The following is a 21,826-nucleotide window of genomic DNA, read 5'->3' as shown; positions in this document are numbered from 1 at the left end:
TGAGGGGAGGAGGGTGAGAACTCAGCAGAGAGAAGAGCAATGCAAAGGCCCTCAGCAGGGGTCATACTTGGTATGTTCAGGAACAGCAGGGAGCCAGCATGGCTAAAGCAGTGAGAGAGGGAGAGTGACAGGGCAGGTGAAAGAGGTCAGGTCCCCCAGGGGCCTTCTGTGTCACGATGGAGATTTTGGCTCTTACTTTGAGTGGGAGATGGGATGGTATTGGGGGCTTCTGAGCAGAGAAATAACACGGTTTCATTTAAGTGTGATGGGTCTTACTCTAGATGTGTTGAGAATAGACTGATGGGGTCAAGGTCAGAAGCGCAGCTAGGAGGTTAATCCATGGGAGACATGATAGAAACCTGGACCTAGGTGATGACAGAGGAGGTGGTAGAAGCAGTCAGCTTGGGCATATATTTTGAAGATACGAGTGTTTGCTGTCAAATGTAGGGTGTGGAAAAAAGATAAGGATAACTCCCAAGGTTTTAGGGCTGAGCAGCTGGAAAGATGGAGTTACTATTCATTCACTGCAGTGGGGAATTTTGAAGGAGTCACAGGATTAGGACAATATCGGGAGCACTGTTTGGGGCTAGTTAGATTTTTGTTTTGTTTTGTTTTTTGAGATGGAGTCTCGCTCCTGTCACGCAGTCTGGAGTACAGTGGCACAATCTTGGGTCACTGCAACCTCTACCTCCCGGGTTCAAGCGATCCTCCTTCGTCAGCCTCCCGAGGAGCTGGGATTACAGGCGTTCGCCACCACACCTGGCTAATTTTTTTATTTTTAGTAGAGATGAGGTTTCGCCATGTTGGCCAGGCTGGTCTCCAACTCCTGATCTCAGGTGATCCACCTGCCTCGGCCTCCCAAAGTGCTGGGATTACAGGCGTGAGCCACCGCGCCCAGCTGGGGCTAGTTAGATTTGCGATGCCTATTAATACATCCAAGTGGAGATATCAGTAGGCAGTTGGATATACAAGTCGAGATAGAAATGTGAGAGTTAAAATTATATAGAATCTGTATCTTACTGGTTTCTAAACCCACGAGACTAGACAAAATCAGCTAGGAAACAGGTGTAGACAGAAGAAAGATCCTGGCCGGGCACAGTGGCTCAAGCCTGTAATCCCAGCACTTTGGGAGGCCGAGACGGGCGGATCACGAGGTCAGGAGATCGAGACCATCCTGGCTAACACAGTGAAACCCCATCTCTACTAAAAAATACAAAAAACTAGCCAGACGAGGTGGCGGGTGCCTGTAGTCCCAGCTGCTCGGGAGGCTGAGGCAGGAGAATGGCGTAAACTCGGGAGGCAGAGCTTGCAGTGAGCTGAGATCCGGCCACTGCACTCCAGCCTGGGCGACAGAGCGACACTCCATCTCAAAAAAAAAAAAAAAAAAAACAAAAAAAGAAAGGTCCTGAGACAGAGTCCTGGGGCAACCCAATCATTTAGAATTTGAGAGGAGAGGAAGAACCAGCAAAGGAGATATGGGAGAAGTTAGCCAGAGACTAGCAAAGTATGTCCTAGAGGCAAAGTAAAGAAAGTGTTTCGGCCGGGCGCGGTGGCTCAAGCCTGTAATCCCAGCACTTTGGGAGGCCGAGACGGGCGGATCACGAGGTCAGGAGATCGAGACCATCCTGGCTAACACAGTGAAACCCCGTCTCTACTAAAAATACAAAAAAAAACTTAGCCGGGCGAGGTGGCAGGCGCCTGTAGTCCCAGCTACTCGGGAGGCTGAGGCAGGAGAATGGCGTGAACCCGGGAGGCGGAGCTTGCAGTGAGCTGAGATCCGGCCACTGCACTCCAGCCTGGGTGACAGAGCGAGACTCCGTCTCAAAAAAAAAAAAAAAAAAAAAAAAGTGTTTCAAGGAAGAAGAGGCCGGGCGCAGTGGCTCATGCCTATAATCCCACCTCCTCGGGAGGCTGAGGTGGCATGAACAGTTTTGGTGGCATGCCTGGGGAGGGTGCAGCTTGGTTGGAGCAGGTTTAAGAAAAGCTAGCAGGAGAGAAATATAGGTAACTCTTGCAAGGAGTTTTGCTTGAGGAGAAGGGAAGACATAATGGATCTTAGCTGATGAGGGAAATTTTAACTTCTTGGTGAAATCGTGGACATACCTAAGGGTCATTGCCTGAGGCTGGGGGTCTGAGATGGGGGGGGTGGGGGGAGATGAGAAGCTCAGTAAAGGGTTAATGTGGAGACAAGATCTCCATTCCTTACTCACCTTCTTCCTTCCTTCAGCCTGTGGCATTAGCAAGCCACTGCCCAGAGGTGTTCTCGTTTAATGAAAGCCATTGAAATTTGTTTTACTGTTATTGGGCTCTTTTATCATGGTTTTAATTCATTTGTTTATTTAACATTATTATTATTATTATTTAAAGACAGGGTCTCACTCTGTCACCCAGGCCAGAGCACAGTGGTGCAATCATAGCTCACTGCAGCCTCGACTTCCTGGACTCAAGCAATCCTCTCACCTTGGCCTCCTAAGGAGCTGGGACTACAGGCACACACCACCATACTCAGCTAGTTTGTAAACATTTTTTGTAGAGATGGCATCTTGCTGTGTGGCCCAGGCTAGTCTTGAACCCCTGACCTCAAGTGATCCTCCTGTCTCGGCCTCCCAAAGTGCTGGTATGACAGGCATGAGCCACCATGCCCACCGAGCCACATAATGGCTATTGTGATTGCTAAGGTTTGCTTCTCATTGAAATATTCAGCACAATTTGGAGTCTTTCACTACCAAGGTTGCTGCTCTCTTCATCCAAATGAATTCTTTTACCCCATTTGTCAGCTTTCTTTGAGGTCCAACTTTGTTCTCTAAAACCAGCCAGGGCATGCTTTTCCCTCACCAGCTCTGAATTCTTCCAGGCTAGGCAACTGGAAAAGCCTGGGCTTAGAAACTGCTTTGTTGGCTTAAGGCCCAGCTGAGCTGACCAAAATAGCCAACAGAAAGACTGTTTGCACAGTGTGAAATTCCTCCAGGGGAAATACCATAGCAAAAGGCCAAGAAAGCCAGAGCCACGATGGCAGGAACCCACAGGCAAAAAAAGCCGTTACCCCCAAGGCCTGGGTTGTGGAGATGGAGCCAAGTTCTCTCCAGAAGGAAAAGCTTCCTAAAGCCTACTGTTGTGGTATTTCTGTAGGCGCCCTTTCTCATTTGCTGGGTCTCAAGAGTAGCATTCTCAGTGAAAGGACCGGTCGAACAGCCTGAAGCCTGGTGGCCAGGGCTCAGAGGTCTCTCTTCCTGTTACGTGCTCTCCCCGAGTCAGGCCTAGAAAGACCTGTGAGACAGGGACACACTCCCAGCTCTGTTGGTGGGACAGTGTGGAAGTGTGCCTGGAGTATGCACTGGCAGGCAGCAGGGTCACCTGCCCCAGACTTGAGGTGGGAGGAGGTCGGGAGAGGCTTTCCCTGAGTAAGAGTATAAATGAGCTCTGAAGGACAGGAGCTGACCAGGCAAATGGGAGAGAGTGTGCTTCAGGCTCCAAGTGAGACAGGGTGGCATGTTTTAATTCCAGAAACGAAAAGCTGAAGTGTGTGTTGGGAGAGGTGGAAGGGCAAGAGGTCAGGGGGGTGGACCAGGGAGGGACAGCTTGTTCTGGCCTTTATAAGTTTATCACAAGAGCATCAGGGAACAATTGAGGGGGTTAATTAGGAGAGTAGCTGGATGGGATTTGCACTTTAAAAAGAGCCTTCTGACCAAATTGTGGAGGCTGGCTAAGGGGGAGGCCAGAGGCCAGGAAGCAGTTTTGGAGGCCGTGGGCAATATCTCAGGTGGATCATGGTGATGAGGATGGGGAGCCTGGGTACACTACAGGGAGGTTTGTCTATGAAGTGGAGTCATGAGGACTTGATGATTGGTTGGCAGTGAGGGGGATACTCAGGTTTTGTCCTGATTGGAGATACCAGAAGAGAGGCTGCTTTAACCCAGGGTATTCATACAGCCCATAGGCACTGAAGGTGGCCGTGAGCCATGTGCCGGGCTTGGTGTCTACAGTTCAGTGGTGCAAACAGACATGGCCCACCCTGGGGAGCCCTCGCATACATCGGGCTCACGATTAGTTAATGGGTAGTGAGTGTTCCCAAAGGAGTTAACCTCGTCTCAGGGGTCCAGAAAGGCCACTCTGAGGAAATGGCATGCCTGTTACATAATGGCTCTTAAATTATGCTGGGAAAGTCAAACAGCCAGAGACCTGAAGGGTGAGGTCTTAGCTAGTGAAGAGAACAGAAAGAGTTGTAAGCAAGGAAAGACAGCTGCAGAGATGAAAGTTTTTCAAGGATCTGGAAGAAGGCCTGTGGTGGCTGAGGGTAAGAAAGCTGGAGAAAGAATGGGCAAAACTGACAGCTCAATGTTCCAAGTGTCTGTGGCCAGCCCTAGTGGAAGACGCACAGAGGGCTGGATGTACAGGTCTAACACGTGGAGCAGAGATCTGGACCAGACACAGGCCTATGAGTTGCCAGCCTGTGGAAGGTACGTAAAGCCATGCGAATAGGCATGGTCACCCAGGGAAAGGGTGCTGGGTGAGGAGAAAGGACAGATGTTGGGGAACATCAGTATTTAAGGGGTGGCAAGGCCGGGCGCGGTGGCTCAAGCCTGTAATCCCAGCACTTTGGGAGGCTGAGACGGGCGGATCACGAGGTCAGGAGATCGAGACCATCCTGGCTAACACGGTGAAACCCCGTCTCTACTAAAAAAATACAAAAAAACTAGCCGGGCGAGGTGGTGGGCGCCTGTAGTCCCAGCTACTCGGGAGGCTGAGGCAGGAGAATGGCGTGAACCCGGGAGGCGGAGCTTGCAGTGAGCAGAGATCCATCCAGCCACTGCACTCCAGCCTGGGCGACAGAGCCAGACTCCGTCTCAAAAAAAAAAAAAAAAAAAGGGGTGGCAAAGGAAGAGGAGCCCACAAGGGGAAGAGGTGGCAGGAGAGGTGGGAGAATATCCATGGGAATTTCGAGGAGGAGGCACTCATCGGAGGGGCTGCTGGATTGAGCAGCAAGGAGGTCGCTGGCGACCTGGGCAGGTGCAGCATGAGCACAGTGCCAGGGTAGACGTCCTAATGCTGCCAGGAAATGAGTAAGTAGGGAAGGAGGGAGGGGACAGCAGGGTGCCAGCAGTTTTTCTACCAAGTTTGGCTAAGGGAGTAAGAAGTGAGGCTGTGCTGGAGGGAACAGGAGGTAGAGGCGGATGATCAGTAGTACATCAAGAGTCCAGAAACTCGGGATGCTTTTCTGCTGGTTTTGGAATTAAATTGGTTTCCAATATGGGAAAGAAGTGTTGTGTGTGGTCCCTTCAGGCACCTGCAACCCCATCCCTACCCCATGCTGCCTTCAAACCTTGTTTGATGCCCCTGCAGTTTTCCTTGGAGTCTAAGAGAGGTACTAATGCTTGTATAGTAAATCATTGTAAAACTTCACCAGCCTCGGGACTCTTGGGAAAGTTTTAGCCAACCTAACTTAATGAAAAGTCTGAATGATATAACTTGGAAAGCAGTGCAGCTTTTTCTTTTCAAGAATATGCACTAATCCCACTTACCTATGTTGTTAGGTGTCGGTTTCAGTGACTGGATGTAAACTACTGTTAAAAGCAAGTGGCACTATTAAAATAGCGGAAGTGATATAAAACAATTATTCTTACTAAGAGTCCTTTTGCAATCTTCAAACACCATTTAGGCTCGCTTTAAATAGTATGAAAGAGGCCGGGCGCCTTGGCTCATGTCTGTAATCCCAGCACTTTGGGAGGCCGAGGCGGGTGGATCACGAGGTCAGGAGATCGAGACCATCCTGGCTGACACGGTGAAACCCCGTCTCTACTAAAAATACAAAAAATAGCCGGGCGTGGTGGTGGATGCCTGTAATCCCAGCTACTCGGGAGGCTGAGGCAGGAGAATGGCGTGAACCCGGGAGGCAGAGCTTGGAGTGAGCCGAGATCGTGCCACTGAACTCCAGCCTGGGTGACAGAGCGAGACTCCGTCTCAAAAAAAAAAACAAGAACAATAACAAAAAAATAGTATGAAAGAAAAGTTAAGCACAATTTATGTCCAAATTGTATATTTTAAATGTAAGGTTCCAAATTCATGAGGTTCTAAAGTGCCTTTGATCATAGCCTTACAATTAGGTATCTATGCTACCTCTTCTTAACCACTTTTCATTTCCAAACATCAGTGGGAAATGCCTCTCTTTTCCTTTTCATGGTTAATTCCAGGAGGTTAATTCTGTAGTGGCAGGGAGATCGGTCTCTCTTTTGGTTGCCCAGGTCTGCAGCCTGTGGCCATAAAGCTCTGAGTGACACTTGGGAAGATACTTGCAAACGTTGGTTTGAGATCTATAGGAGCATTTCAGGAACCAGCTGGGAAGGAAAATGAAACAAGCTGAAATGGTGCAACGTCGAGCACCAGCAGTCTGCAGCTTCAGTAGATTCTGCTTTAACCTCCTAACTGAAGAATCACTCAGAACCCAGCCCAGTGTCCAAACAGTTTGAGTCCAGGGTAATAAGGACTACAGAGAAGGGAGAGAGGCAGATGATGAAGAAACACTAGGCCAGTTTTTATTTTGTCTCATTTCATTTACACTCTGCACGGATCCTATGGCCCTTCTGTTTTATAATAGAGGATGTCTAAGAGAGTCATTCACTAATTTTAGCTAAGCAAACCTGAGCCCTGGGGGAGCCTCCTGGGAGAGCCATTGCCTTCCTTTGCAGTTCTGCCAGCAACAAACTCATCTTGTATTTTTATCAGCAACATGGTCTGAGGAGTCTAAAAATCTTTTTTTAAAAAAACTTATTTTAAATCACTGTACTTTCTTCCAGTGAATAAAAATCTTTTTTTTTTTTTGAGACGGAGTCTTGCTCTTGTCGCTCAGGTGGACTACAGTGGCACGAACTTGGCTCATTGCAACGTCCGCCTCCCGGGTTCAAGTGATTCCCCTGCCTCAGCCTCCTGAGTAGTTGGGGTTACAGGTGTGCACCACCATGCCCAGCTAATTTTTGTAGTTTTAGTAGAGACGGAGTTTCCCCATGTTGGCCGGGCTGGTCTCGAATTCCTAAGCTCAGGTGATCCGCCTGCCTTGGCCTCCCAGAGTGCTGGGATTATAGGCATGAGCCACTGCACCCGGCTGTGAATAAAAATCTTAAAGATCATTTGGTCCAACTTTCCACCCCATCTCAACATCCTGACTCCAGCAGGGACACATGTCCTGCCTCTGGTTAAGTGATTCCAGAGAAGGGAGAACATAGTACCTCGGAAGGCAACTGATTTTCATCTTTGCAAAGTTCTCTCTTGTGTTAACTAAAATCTACCTCAAAATGTCCACACAGGAGTCTTGGTTCTACCCTTTGAACCCATGTCCCCACTCTGGCACCCTGGCCACAACCATTGCTGCTGTCTTCTGAACAAGCTCCAGCTGAAAATCCCCCTTTTAAAATGTCCCTCAGAACAGAATCTGATGCTCCAGATGTGGCCCAAGTGTGCAGACTACAGGAGGATATTATTTTTTTGTTCTATAACTGAACTTTTAGAAATGCAATCCAAGATTGCAGTAGCCTTTTTGGCAGCCATATCTAGATTGTGCTGGCCCCCATTCAGCTTAAAGTCAAAAACCTCTGGGGCTTTTCCACGTGGCACTATTAGGCTCTTTCTTCCCTCTATGCATGTGATTGGCTTTTTAACCTAACTGGAGGACTTACTCAACTTTTTTATTTTTTTTAATATACAGAAAAGGTTTCACCATGTTGCCCAGGCTGGTCTCAAACATCTGAGCTCAAGAGATCTGCTCACGTTGGCCTCCCAGAGTGCTGGGATTACAGGCGTGAGCCACCACATCTGGCCAAGACTTCTTAAACTTTAAAGCCTATATAGCCTTTAAACCCTTGATGCTGTCATATAAATTATTAGAGCCTCACAGAAATCCTAGAAGGATGACATTACCTTTGTTTTACAGAGGGCACTGGAGGAGGCTAAGAGGGACCATCCCACTAATGAACCACACAGTCAGAATCTCATTTAGGTATGGAGCCTGATGTTCTTTTTTTTTTTTTTTTTTTTTTTTTTTTTTTTTGAGACGGAGTCTCGCGCTGTCACCCAGGCTGGAGTGCAGTGGCCGGATCTCAGCTCACTGCAAGCTCCGCCTCCCGGGTTCACGCCATTCTCCTGCCTCCGCCTCCCGAGTAGCTGGGACTACAGGCGTCCGCCACCTCGGCCGGCTAGTTTTTTGTATTTTTTAGTAGAGACGGGGTTTCACCGTGTTAACCAGGATGGTCTCGATCTCCTGACCTCGTGATCCGCCCGTCTCGGCCTCCCAAAGTGCTGGGATTACAGGCTTGAGCCACCGCGCCCGGCCGGAGCCTGATGTTCTTAAACATTGTACCTACCAGTTTTTTAAAATGTCCTTGAATCCTATTACCAGTACCCATTGTGTTTACAATCCTTCTCACTTTTGTGACATCTGCAGGTTTTTTTTGTTTGTTTTTTGATACCGAGTCTTGCTCTGTTACCCAGGCGGGAGTGCAGTGGCATGATCTCGGCTCACTGCAACCTCCACCTCCAAGGTTCAAGCAATTCTCCTGCTTCAGCCTCCCAGGTAGCTGGGACTGCAGGCATGTGCCACCACACCTGGCTAATTTTTTTGTATTTTTAGTAGAGACAGGATTTCACCATGTTGGCCAGGCTGGTAAGAACTCCTGACCTCAAATGATCCACCTACCTCAACCTCCCAAAGTGCTAGGATTACAGGCCCGCCAACATCTGCAAGTTTTACTTGTCATCTAGATCTTTGCCGAACTTGGGTGGTGAATACCATTCTAAAGCCTAAGTTTTCCAGCCTGTAGGGCACAAAACCAATTTAGTGGGTCGCAGCCAGCATTTTAAAAATTGAAATAGAATAGAAAAATATCACAGTCTATCACATGTAATAAGAGAGTTTTGTTTCAGGAAACTTTCATTGCGTGAGCATGTGACAGGAATGTGTGGTGTATGTATGCATATGGTGGGTCTTGGTGCAAATTGTTTTTGTAACTGTGGTTTGTGGTCTGATAGTTTGAACACCACCACTCTAAAGGAAAAATGGTTTGGGGTTGGCTTAGATTATTTTCATTACAATATTACAACTTAATTTTGTATGAACATGAATCTGTGTGTCAGCTCACCAATCTAGCTCCTGTAAAGTTCACATATGTAACTACAAAAAAAGCCAGTAAAATTCAAATTATCAGCATCATTCTGAGAGGGTGATGTTTGACTGAACCCAAATCATTGCTTTTCCTTGTAAGCACGGCACAGACTTGACACTTAGGCTCCTTGAGTTCTGCACACGCATCCTGTAGCGTGTCAGTCAGGGTGACACAGTCTTCCCACTGCTTCTGAAGTTATGTCATCTTTCACTTTGCACAGATGTATTGTGAACTAAATGTGCAGAATGAAGTTGTCCTAATTAGCCCACACAGTGCACTTGTAAACACACACACAGGCCCTGAAATGTGCAGGACTTGGTTATGCAGCAGTTATCTGGTGATCTATGATATATGTTCATTTTTAAAAAGATGACTGGGCTGGGCGTGGCGGTTCATGCCTGTAATCCCAGGACTTTCAGAGGCTGAAGCAATGGGATTGCTTGAGTCCAGGAGTTCGAGAAAAGACTGGGCAACATGGTGAAACCCCGTCTCTAGAAAATATATAAAAATTAGCCGGGTGTGGTGGTGTGCACCAGTGATCCCAGCTACTTGAGGGGCTGAAGTGGGAGGATCACATGAGCCCAGGAGGCAGAGGTTCAGTGAGCTGAGATCATGCCACTGCTCTCCAGCCAGGGTGATAGAGTAAGACCTTGTTTCTACATAAATATAAACAAACAAATAAAAATCTTTGTTGTGGCTGGTCACGGTGACTCATGCCTGTAATCCCAGCACTTTGGGAGGCCGAGGTGGGTGGATCACTTGAGGTCAGGAATTTGAGAGCAGCCTGGTTAACAAGGCAAAACCCCGTCTCTACTAAAAATACTAAAAGATCAGCCAGGCGCGGTGGCTCACGCCTGTAATCCCAGTACTTTGGGAGGCCGAGGCGGGTGGATCATGAGGTCAGGAGATCAAGACCATCTTGGCTAACATGATAAAACCCCGTCTCTACTAAAAATACAAAAAATTAGCTGGGCATAGTGGCAGGCACCTGTAATCCCAGCTACTGGGGAGGCTGAGGCAGGAGAATGGCGTGAACCCGGGAGGTGGAGCTTGCAGTGAGCAGAGGTGGCACCACTGCACTCCAGCCTGGGCAACAGAGTGAGACTCCGTCTCAAAAAGAAAGAAAAAAAAATCATCACAGTGAAAACATAAGAAAAGAATAAAAATGCCTCTGTGGAGATGCCTGTGAACCCTGGTCCTGAGACCCACCCCAGTTCGAGACACCTTGCAGCAGCAGACTTCTCAGCACTTAGGTGGAGGCATGCTCAGTTTAGCCCCAAACTAGACTATCATATTGCTCAAGTTTCCTCCCTGTTTGTTCACAAGAATATTATGAAAATGTCAGCCAGATGCCTATTGAAATAAAATCCCTGGTGTATACCATGCTCTTGATGTATCCTTCCAAAACCCTATAAAAAGAAACAGATTTGTTTAGCATGACCTGTTCTTCTATATTATAATGCTGTTCCTTGTGGTCACTCCTTCCTTTCCTCAGTAGTTATAGTACTATTCAATCATTTGTTCTAGGATTTTGCCAAGGATCAGTGCCTGTAATATTACAGGATCTGCATATATAATTTTGCCCAGAGCTGCCCTCTGGCTCCACACACATTTGCAGTTGTGTCTGCAAAGTCTCCCCCTCTGGAGTACAGTTTGTGTGAACTTCAGTCCTGGTAACCATTTAAGGCACTGGTGTGCTTTCTTACCAGCTCATCACCTATCCAGGGCTTCAGTTTCCACTTCATCTTTTTTTTTTTTTTTTAAATGGAGATGGGGTCTTGCTCCATCACCCAGGCTGGAGTGCAGTGATGTGATCACGGCTCACTCTAGCCTCGACCTCCCAGGTTCAAGTGATCCTCCCACCTCAGCCTTCTGAGTAACTGGGACCACAGGCATGTGCCACCATGTGTGGCTAATTTTTAAATTTTTTGTAGAGACAGGGTTTCCCTTTGTTGCCCAGGCTGGTCTCCAATTCCTGGCCTCAAGCAATCCTCCTACTTCGCCTTCCCGAAGTTTTGGAATTAAAGGCATGAGTCACTGCGTCCAGTGCCTTCACCTTTTCTTTACCTTTCCCCATTTAAGAATTGTTCTTCCAGAGAAGCTTTCCCAGTGTCTATCCTCTGTTTGTCTGTTTGTTTGTTTTAGAGACAGTCTCACTCTTGCCCAGGCTGGAGTGCAGTGGTGCGATCTCAGCTCACTGCAACCTCCATCTCCTGGGTTCAAATGATTCTACCTCATCTTCCCGTTTAGCTGGGATTACAGGTACCTGCCACCACGCCTGGCTAATTTTTTGTATGTTTAGTAGAGATGGGGTTTCACCATGCTGCCCTGGCTGGTCTCTAACTCCTGAGCTCAGTCTGCCTGCCTCAGCCTCCCAAAATGCTAGGATTACAGGCGTGAACCACCACACCCAGCCCAATATCTGTCCTCTTTTTGCCAAATTCCTTACAAGGACTCAACCCCTGAGCCTTTTTGTTTGTTTTATTAAGAGATGGGGTCTTGCTATGTTGCCCAGGCAGGAGTGTTTTGTCTATTCACAGGTGTGATAATAGGGCACTGCAGCCTCAAATTCCTGGCCTTGAGTGATCCTTCCGTCTCAGCCTTCCAAGCAGAATGCACCCTGAGCCTTTTTGTCTCTTTGAGTCTTCAAAATAATACCCCTCTTATTTCTGTACTTAGTGAAATCTGCTTTCCAAAGGTCCAGGATCGAAATCTGATTCTGCCTGGTATTCTTTTCTTTAGTGATTTATGAACTTTAAGATGGCATAGATTCTTTCTCCTAAAATTCTCATGACTTTCATTTTCCTGATCTTGTTTTTCTGTCTTTTTAAAAAATTTTTATTAGGGACAGGGTCTAACTGTGTTGCTTAGGCTGGTCTTGAACTCCTGGGCTCAAGCGATCCTCCCACCTTGGCTTCCCAAAGTGCTGGGATTACATGCATGAGCTACTGTACCTGGCCTCTTTTAGATGACTTAAGTGCACAGTAGAGAGTCCCTTCATTACTTCCTCAACTATATTTTTCTTTATTTAAGAAAAAAAGTACAGTAGAATATATTTATCATGGGAAAATGAAAAAGTACAGAAAAACAAGGTGCAAAATAAATTTAAGTCAAACAAAACTCAACCACTAGGAGATAATGGCTTAAGACTTTTTCCTATTTGGTTATATTCATGTATAGAAATATATACACATTTAAACAAAAATAGAATTTACTCTGTTTTCATTCTCCTTGTTATATCCAGTTAGTCATTAGCTCTACCGAGTCTTGGTTGATGCCTGTGGGGCCATGCCTATTGTACTATGTAAAAAGTGTAAATTCACGTAAATAATTGACCCATGAGGCCGGGCACAGTGGTTCACACCTGTAATCCCAGCACTTTGGGAGGCTGAGGCAGGTGGATCGCCTGAGGTCAGGAGTTTGAGAACAGCCTGACCAACATGGTGAAACCCTGTCTCTCTTAAAAATACAAAAATTGGCCAGGCATGGTGGCATATGCCTGTAATCCCAACTACTCAGGAGACTGAGACAGGAGAATCGCTTGAACCTGGGAGGTGGAGGTTACAGTGAGCCAAGATCGCACCATTGCACTCCAGCCTGGGCAACAAGAGTGAAACTCCTTCTCAAAAAAAAAAAAAAAAAAAAAATTGACCCATGTGCTGTATATGCTGCCTGGGGACAACAGCCTTTGTGGTGAAGGCTGAGCATAAAACACCCAAGATTTGGGAATGGAGCAGGTGTGTCCTCCTTGTCCGAAAAACTGACTGAGCGATACTTCCCTCTCAGTTTTGGCATCTGTCTACAGCAGGAGTGAACAGGAGGCTTGAGTTTGAGCTAGAGGATTAGCTGGGGAGCTCCCCTTGCCCACCATAGAGGAGTTCCAGTTTAGCTATGGAGAGCCAGCAGTGCCCATCAGAGAGGGCATAGCTGAGTTACAGAAGAGAGTCCTGGTATAGTCTTGGTTATTTTTGTGTTATCTAGACTCTGTGGTGGCTGGAGGGGGCAGTCCAACGACAGCAGGGCCAGCTGTCCTCACAGCCTCAGATGGCTGAGTCTGAGGAGAGGAGAAAGTAATCTACTGAAATAGATGTAAGGCTGTCAACCCAGGGTGGGGAAGTCTGGGGAAAAGTCTTTAACTTCCCTTGGAGAAGCAGCAACAAATAGAGGCAAAAAGAAAATATGGCTAGGTGTGGTGGCTCATGCTTGTAATCCCAGCATTTTGGGAAGCCGAGGCAGGTGAATCACCTGAAGTCAGGAGTTCGAGACCAGCCTGGACAACATCGTGAAACCCCATCTCTACTGAAAATACAAAAATTAGCTGGGCATGGTGGTGGCACCTGTAATCCCAGCTACTCAGAAGGCTGAAGCAGGAGAATTGCTTGAATCTAGAAGGGGGAGGTTGCCATGAGCCGAGATCACACCACTGCACTCCAGCCTGGACAACAAGAGCAAAAACTCCGTCTCAAAGAAAAGAAAGAAAATCTGAGGCAAGTGGGCTTGCGTTCTTTTTGGGCATCTTATACATTACTCCATCTCTTTTCTTCCAACAGATCCACAGACCAGCATGGCTGCCACTGCTGCTGTCAGTCCCAGTGACTACCTGCAGCCTGCTGCCTCCACCACACAGGCGAGTAGGCACTGGGCTCCGAGGGCTTGGGGCTGCAGCATCCTGGACAGACTCACCGAAAACACTTTATCTTCACTGTCTCACTATAAATACCCTAGGTTATGAGACTGGGGAAGGTTCAGTTAGCCACATTTTCTTTACTGAGAAACCATGGCCATTTACCTAAGGTGCCACAGTTGGGCTGCCGGAAAAACAAGGATTAAACTCTGTGTTCCTTCCACCAGACCTCACTAAAAAAGGAAAAGGAAAACAGAGGCTCTCTCATTGTCTTGAAAGTGTAGCCCAATCTATAAAGTTACATGTTCTGAGTACTAAAAAGCCCTTTACTGAAGTATTTATTCCTCCTGTTGCCCCTCCATTTCTTTTTTCCTCCCTCATTTCCTCAGTTGAGCAATCAGAGACCCCTCAGTCCCTGGGGTGGGCTAACAAAACTCCATCTAAGAGCCAAACATGCTTCACTGTCCTTAGAAACAAGGCCAGTGGGGAGTAGGAAGTCAGCTCACATTGTTAGTTTACCCTGTCTGTGGGGTGCGGCCAGGGATTCCTTCCTGAGAAAGACACTGTCCACCTTTTCTCCCTCACTTAATGGAGAAACCAGTAGAGAAGGGGAGACAGCAGCCAAGCAGGGGAGAGTGCTGGCAACATGCCTGCCACGGAGGTGGGGAAGAGTGGCGTGGAATACCGCCAAGAAGAGAAGATCATGGACAGAGGCGGCTGGGCAGCGGGCCTTCCTGTCTCATTCCTTTTCTCTGCTGTTTTTTTGCAGGACTCCCAGCCATCTCCCTTAGCTCTGCTTGCTGCAACATGTAGCAAAATTGGCCCTCCAGCAGTTGAAGCTGCTGTGACACCTCCTGCTCCCCCACAGCCCACACCGCGGAAACTTGTCCCTATCAAACCTGCCCCTCTCCCTCTCAGCCCCGGCAAGAATAGCTTTGGAATCTTGTCCTCCAAAGGAAATATACTTCAGATTCAGGGGTCACAACTGAGCGCCTCCTATCCTGGAGGGCAGCTGGTGTTTGCTATCCAGAATCCCACCATGATCAACAAAGGGACCCGATCAAATGCCAATATCCAGTACCAGGCAGTCCCTCAGATTCAGGCAAGCAGTTCCCAAACCATCCAAGTACAGCCCAATCTCACCAACCAGATCCAGATCATCCCTGGCACCAACCAAGCCATCATCACCCCCTCACCGTCCAGTCACAAGCCTGTCCCCATCAAGCCAGCCCCCATCCAGAAGTCAAGTACGACCACCACCCCCGTGCAGAGTGGGGCCAATGTGGTGAAGTTGACAGGTGGGGGCAGCAATGTGACGCTCACTCTGCCTGTCAACAACCTCGTGAACGCCAGTGACACCGGGGCCCCCACTCAGCTACTCACCGAAAGCCCCCCAACCCCACTGTCTAAGACTAACAAGAAAGCAAGGAAGAAGAGCCTTCCTGCCTCCCAGCCCCCTGTGGCTGTGGCTGAGCAGGTGGAGACGGTGCTGATCGAGACCACCGCGGACAACATCATCCAAGCAGGAAATAACCTGCTCATTGTTCAGAGCCCTGGGGGGGGCCAGCCAGCTGTGGTCCAGCAGGTCCAGGTGGTGCCCCCCAAGGCCGAGCAGCAGCAGGTGGTGCAGATCCCCCAGCAGGCTCTGCGGGTGGTGCAGGCGGCATCTGCCACCCTCCCCACTGTCCCCCAGAAGCCCTCCCAGAACTTTCAGATCCAGGCAGCTGAGCCGACACCTACTCAGGTACCACACTCCCTGTACTGTCCTCCTCCTCCTCTGGTTATGTCTTTTTGGCTTGCTCTGAAGATGATGCTGATCATCTCCCAGCTTAATCTGACCTTTGAGAGTCAGTATCTTTTGGGGTGGGCAGTAAGTGGCCGTTTCTACCTGACCAATGGGCTCTCTTTAGTTCATAGGGCCAAGTACTGCTTATCTTTAGAAATTAGATGAAACATAGGGATATTTTGGCCCTTTTTCTTTATGGGTTTTTTTTCAGGGGATGGAAAGGGGACAGATACATACTTTTTAATAACACTTATTTTTGATTATAGAATTACATACTCAAAACATTAACAAGAATGAAAACATTCCAGTCCATAGAATTTTATGTAAAGTAAGAAAATTAATGAGAAAAATGCTGATCATTATTAATGACAAGATAAAAACAGGAAGAGCAGCCTAGCTTTATAGCAGGAATATTTCGGCTAGATTCATCTGGAATGTTTGTTTGTTTTAGGGTGTTTTTTTTTGAGATAGGGTCTTACTCGGTTGTCCTGGCTGGAGTGCAGTGATGTGATCATTACAGTCTCAATCTCCTGGGCTCAAGCAATCCTCCCACCTCAGCCTGAGTAGCCAGGACTACAGGTGTATGCCACCATGCCAGGCTGAGCCACTGCTTCCTGCCAAACTGGGATGCTTGAATCCAACAAGAATGTTCTTATTTTTGGCATTTATTAATGTGCTCTGATACTCTGGAATCTCTTTGGCTCTGTGAGGCAAGTTTTATTCTTTGTGCATGCCTACTAAGTGCCAGTAATTGTGCCCATGTTGCAGATGGAGAACCCAGAACTCAGATCATTTATGAAGTTTCCAGGATCAAATAGGGCACAAATGACAGGAACCAGGAGTCAGCTGAGATTTGTAACTTCAGACCCCTCACTCTTCCATCTTCCACCTTGACTCTCGTGTCTTATGTGTAGCAGGTGCTACCATTAAAATTGGGGAGTTTTATTTTTTAATATAAAAAAAAGTTCCTGCCATTGAGGAATTTATGACCTCGTTGTCTATAGAGGGAGAACCGAATGACTGAGAGTGGGAAGTTGTATCATTTCCCAGGTGGAGAAGACAGCCCTTGAATTTGAACTGTGGACACAGAAGTCACACAGGAATTCACCCTTCTGGCATCTTTTATGTTGCCAGGTGATTTTTTTATAAGTCGTTTATCACAGTATCTGTGAATTCCCATGATCAGACCTACCTGACGGGTGAAGAATTGTGGCACCTGCTCAGGAGCACATCCTCGGCATTGCCTCCCTCCCTTCCATGAGGTTCCATATCTTGAGGTTGATGGGACAGGACTTAATCCCAGGTCTTCCCTAAGGAAATAATGATGCATATGCAGAAAGATTTAGCTACAGCATTATTTTTTCATACTACACAGCTTTATAGCATCCCAACATGCGGATTATTATACAACTGATACCTTGTTAACTGTATATATCTAAGCTGTTTCCAATCTTATAGCTAAATAAATCCCTAAAAGTGGGTCAAGGACACATACATTTTTTAAAAATTTGTATTCTATATTAGAGGTTTGCAGTCTGTGACCAACTTTCAAGCCAAATCTAGCCCAGCCACCTGTTTTTGTAAAAAAAGTTTAACTGGAGTGCAGACACGTCCATTTGTGTTGCCCTTGCACAACAGTAGTAGCAGAGTTAAGAAGCAGAGACAATATGCCCCACAAAGCCTAAAATATTTACTCTCTGGCCCTTTATAAAAAAAGCTTGCTGAACCTTCAGATGCAAATACACATACGCATGCATGCATACGCACATATACACACAAAATCAGACAAAAAATATCAGTGATTTGAAAAAGAGGCACATATCAGAAAACTGGGAATGAGATTTGCATATTTACTAAGAAATGGGCCAAGTGAGGTGGTTTATGCCTGTAATCCCAGCACTTTGGGAGGCTGAGGCTAGAGATCGCTTGAACCCAGGAATTCAAGACCAGCCTGGGAAAGATAGCAAGACCCCATCTCTACAAAAAATTAAAAAATTAGTGAGGCGTGGTGGTGCACATCTGTAATCCCAGCTATTTGGGAGGCTGAGGTGGGAGGATCACTTGAACCCGTGGGTTTGAGGCTGCAGTGAACTATGATCATTCCACTGCATTTTAGCCTGGGTGACAGAGACCCTGTCTCTATTAAAAAAAAAAAAAAAATTTAAGAGATGAGATGTTTATTAGTGTTTAAGTGAGAAGAAGCACAGTCATAAATAATCCAGGAATTAAAAATAACCCCAATCAAAATCACAGCAGGATTTTTTTTTTACAAAGAACTTTTTTCCTTTTGACTCATTTGAGTGTAAATTGCCACCATGATCCTCCATGCCACCATGATTGTCACTTCTGAATGCTTTAATTCCTACACACAAGGACATTCTACATTACCACAATACAATTGTCAAACCCAGAAAATTAGCAATGAAACACACTACTAATTCCAAGACCCCACTCTGTTTTCACCACTTGCCCCACTAATTCCTTTGTGGCAAAAGGATCTGATCCAGTATTACACATTACGTTTAGTTGTCTCCTTAGCCTCTTTTGATCTGAAACACTTCCTCATTTTTTTTATTTTATTTTATTTTATTTTTTTGAGTCTTGCTCTGTCATCCAGGCTGGAGTGCAGTGGCGCCATCTCAGCTCACTGAAACTTCTGCCTCCTGGGTTCAAGCAGTTCTCCTGCTTCAGCCTCTCGAGTAGCTGAGACTACAGGCGAGTGCCACCACGCCCAGATGGTTTTTTGTATTTTTAGTAGAGACACGGTTTCACCATGTTAGCCAGGATGGTGACTTCGTGATCCGCCCACCTCAGCCTCACAAAGTGCTGGGATTACAGGCGTGAGCCACCACACCCGGCCAATTTTTGTATTTTTTTAATAGAGACGGGATTTTACCATCTTGGCCAGGCTGGTCTTGAACTCCTGACCTCGTGATCCATCCGCCTTGGCCTCCCAAAGTGCTGGGATTACAGGCACGAGCCACCACACCCGGCCTTCAGGTCGGCTCTTATATCCCTTTAACAGGCTCTCATTCTTTTTTTTTTTTTTTAAATAAAATCAGCTTTATTGAGACATTCATATACTATGAAACTCACCCTTTTAAAGTATACAATTCAGTGATTTTTAGTATATTCACAGAGTTGTGCAGCCATTACCTCTATATAATTTTAGAACATTTTCATCACCCCAAAAAGAAACTCCCTTTAGCCATCACTCCCCATTTATTTCCTCCTCCTGCAGCAGCCCCTGGCAACTACTAGTCTATTTGTAATGTTTTCAAGGTTCATCCATGTTGTAGCATGTGTCTGGTGACTGGCTTCTTTCTCTTAGCATAATGTTTCAAGGTTCATCCTGTTGTAGCATGTCTCTGAACTTCATTCCTTACATTTTCCCAACCTCAGCCTTAGGGTCAACCATTTCTTCTCAGATTCCTGGTTTCTCTCATTGAAGGATGTGATAGCCTCTTTTAATTCTGTCATCCTCTTCCTCCTCATTTATTTATTTATGTCATTATGGACTCACAGATTGCTGCTTTTTTTGTGTTTTGAGATGGAGTCTCACTCTTGTCACCCAGGCTGGAGTGCAGTGGCACAATCTCAACTCACTGCAACCTCCACCTCCCGGGTTCAAGCACTTCTCTTGCCTCAGCCTCTCCAGTAGCTGGAATTACAGGCGTGCGCCATCACTCCCACCTAATTTTTTTTTTTTTTTTTGCATTTTCAGTAGAGACAGGGTTTCACCAAGTTGACCAGGCTGGTATCAAACCACTGACCTCAAGTGATCTGCCTGCCTCTGCCTCCCACAGTGCTGGGATTATAGGCATGAGCTACCGCACCTGGCCAGATTCCTGTTTTTTTCACTGGGTTATAATCCGTAAAGATTATTTCGATGTTTTCATTGACCTAGATTTGGCCAGTGGGTTCCCCTTTAAGCTGGCTTGTATCTTTTCAAGTCCCCACCATTCTGTAAGCATTCCTTTACTTTCTAGTACAAGTGTTCCAAGCTTTTCTTGTACCTTCCCTGCCCCAACCCTGGAATCAGCTATTTCTCCAAGGAGCCTGGATTCCTTTAAGTGGAGCATGTGAGTTACAAGCTAAGGCCTGGGTGCTAGGTAAGCTCATTGCTACTGGGCATGGCTGGTCCTAGCCCTTCTCAATGGACACAGCTAGGAAGTATGTATAAACAGACGTACCGAAGCAATGCCTACATGGATAGATGTAGATAAACTTATATAAGGACACACACAAATATATACACATACACATATACACACATTTGAATCTGTATTTCTTTGTCTGTATATATTGAAACCCATGAGTTTCCACCAATGTCTCTAATTCCCATCTAGCACCACAGCCTTCCGTCTAGCCTTCTCCCTTTCCATAACTCCCTTCTGTGACAGTGAGAGCCCTCACTCCTATTATCCTTAACATACTTCCTTTCTGGATAAGTCCTAGGTATGCAGCCAGTCTCCCACAGTCATTAGCTTTCCCATAGGGACACCCTCCTTAGCCTGCCACCACCATTCCCTACCCACCACGGACACCCTCCTCCCCGCTACAAATGCCCTCCTTGTCCCACTCAGCCTCTAACATGCATATTTTTAAGGTTTTTGATACATATTCCCAAATTTCCTTCCAGCAAGGTTAGCCCACATCATACTTCCACGCCTAATATATGAGTAAGTGCCTGTTTTCTGCTCTCTCACCAACAATGAGCATATTTTATTTTTCTCCAATCTGAATTGGAGAAAAGTTGTTTTTCATTAATATGTAGCTCTTTTTTCTTCTTCTTCTTCTGATTACAAAGACCAGAAACTTTTTTTTTTTGAGACAGCATCTTGCTCTGTCACCCAAGCTAAGTGCAGTAGAGGGATCATAGCTCACTATAACCTGGAATTCGTGGGCTGTAATATGTGGCTCTTAAAAACTAAAGTGAACCTGTGTCATTTGGTTGATGGTCATTCACAGTGCACTGCCTTCTAAATCTCCAATTCTGATTCTTGGCAATTATCTTTTTCCATGCTAAGTAAATTCAACGTTTGATTTCAAATCAATAGTCAACATTCGCCAGCATAGTATAGGATGCCAGCAGCCCTTTGTTGAGCATTAGCTGTGTATAAATGTAGGTTTGGGTGAATTGAAGAGACTTTTAGCTGTCAGGCGCCCCCAGTTCTCACTTGGGCAGGGACATTTGAAAGCCCCAGGAACCCAGTCTTTTCCGGTCACTGACTTTTTTTCCTCTGGCCCCTCCCAGGTCTACATCCGCACGCCTTCCGGTGAGGTGCAGACAGTCCTTGTCCAGGACAGCCCCCCAGCAACAGCTGCAGCCACCTCTAACACCACCTGTAGCAGCCCTGCATCCCGTGCTCCCCATCTGAGTGGGACCAGCAAAAAGCACTCAGCTGCAATTCTCCGAAAAGAGCGTCCCCTGCCAAAGATTGCCCCCGCCGGGAGCATCATCAGCCTGAATGCAGCCCAGTTGGCGGCAGCTGCCCAGGCAATGCAGACCATCAACATCAATGGTGTCCAGGTCCAGGGCGTGCCTGTCACTATCACCAACACAGGCGGTGAGGATGGCCCCTGTGGCCAGGGTGTTGGCAGTGGTACCTGCTCCTAGCAGGTGGAAACTATGGGCTGGCCCCGGGATTTCCAGTAACAATAGTGAGGATGCTGTCCATCATAGCTTAAGGGTACGTCCACCTGCAGCTTCTCACCTAGTCCTTACGATAGCACTCAGAGATAGTTTAAGGCACATGTCCCCATCTGACAGCTGAAAACAGAGAAGACAGATGTACTCGGAAAACTTTCCAACTAACATCCAAACGCAAAAACGGCTTCTTGGAGGAGAAAGCTTTGAGTTAAGGTTGGAAGAAAAGGGAGGCCCTGGCAGTCGGAACAGTTTGTGCTGCACTTCAGTTCAGTGGTGAGATTTATGCTGTGAAACCAGCCTTGCAAATAACCAGAGGAAAAATTGGAGCAACCTAGCAAAAATGGCTCCTTATGTAGGGGGAGCTCTCTGAATTTCTCTTCATCCTTAATGATTTTTTTTTTTTTTTTTTTTTTTTTTGAGACGGAGTCTCGCTCCGTTGCCCAGGCTGGAGTGCAGTGGCGTGATCTGTGCCTCAGCCTCCCGAGTAGCTGGGATTATAGGCGCCCACCACCATGCCCCACTAATTTTTGTATTCTTTTTTTTTTTTTTTTTTTTTTTGAGATGGAGTCTCGCTCTGTCGCCCAGGCTGGAGTGCAGTGGCCGGATCTCAGCTC

The 21,826-nt window shown here is 46.8% G+C and overlaps 3 protein-coding genes across 4 annotated transcripts in view; 1 reads left to right on the top strand and 2 right to left on the bottom strand.

The window, feature by feature from the left end:
* Positions 1-21,826, bottom strand: part of SCRN2 (secernin 2) — a 142,094-nt gene that overhangs the window by 66,002 nt on the left and 54,266 nt on the right. The window lies entirely within an intron of this gene.
* MRPL10 (mitochondrial ribosomal protein L10) overlaps positions 1-21,826 on the bottom strand; it is a 142,327-nt gene that overhangs the window by 79,753 nt on the left and 40,748 nt on the right. The window lies entirely within an intron of this gene.
* The window catches only part of SP2 (Sp2 transcription factor), a 276,227-nt gene that overhangs the window by 248,739 nt on the left and 5,662 nt on the right, over positions 1-21,826 (top strand). Inside the window, exons 2-5 of one of the 2 annotated variants that reach the window (XM_050762650.1) lie at positions 7,922-7,987; positions 13,700-13,776; positions 14,543-15,517; positions 20,817-21,129. In XM_050762650.1, coding sequence (XP_050618607.1) covers positions 13,714-13,776; positions 14,543-15,517; positions 20,817-21,129 — 1,351 coding nt within the window. In that variant the 5' untranslated portion in view covers positions 7,922-7,987; positions 13,700-13,713. The remainder of the gene's footprint in view (positions 1-7,921; positions 7,988-13,699; positions 13,777-14,542; positions 15,518-20,816; positions 21,130-21,826) is intronic. The other variant, XM_050762649.1, reaches the window with a different exon arrangement.

This window comes from Macaca thibetana, chromosome 16, assembly GCF_024542745.1.
Source record: "Macaca thibetana thibetana isolate TM-01 chromosome 16, ASM2454274v1, whole genome shotgun sequence".
Taxonomy (NCBI): Eukaryota; Metazoa; Chordata; class Mammalia; order Primates; family Cercopithecidae; genus Macaca; species Macaca thibetana.
This window is presented reverse-complemented; position numbering and strand designations above follow the sequence as displayed.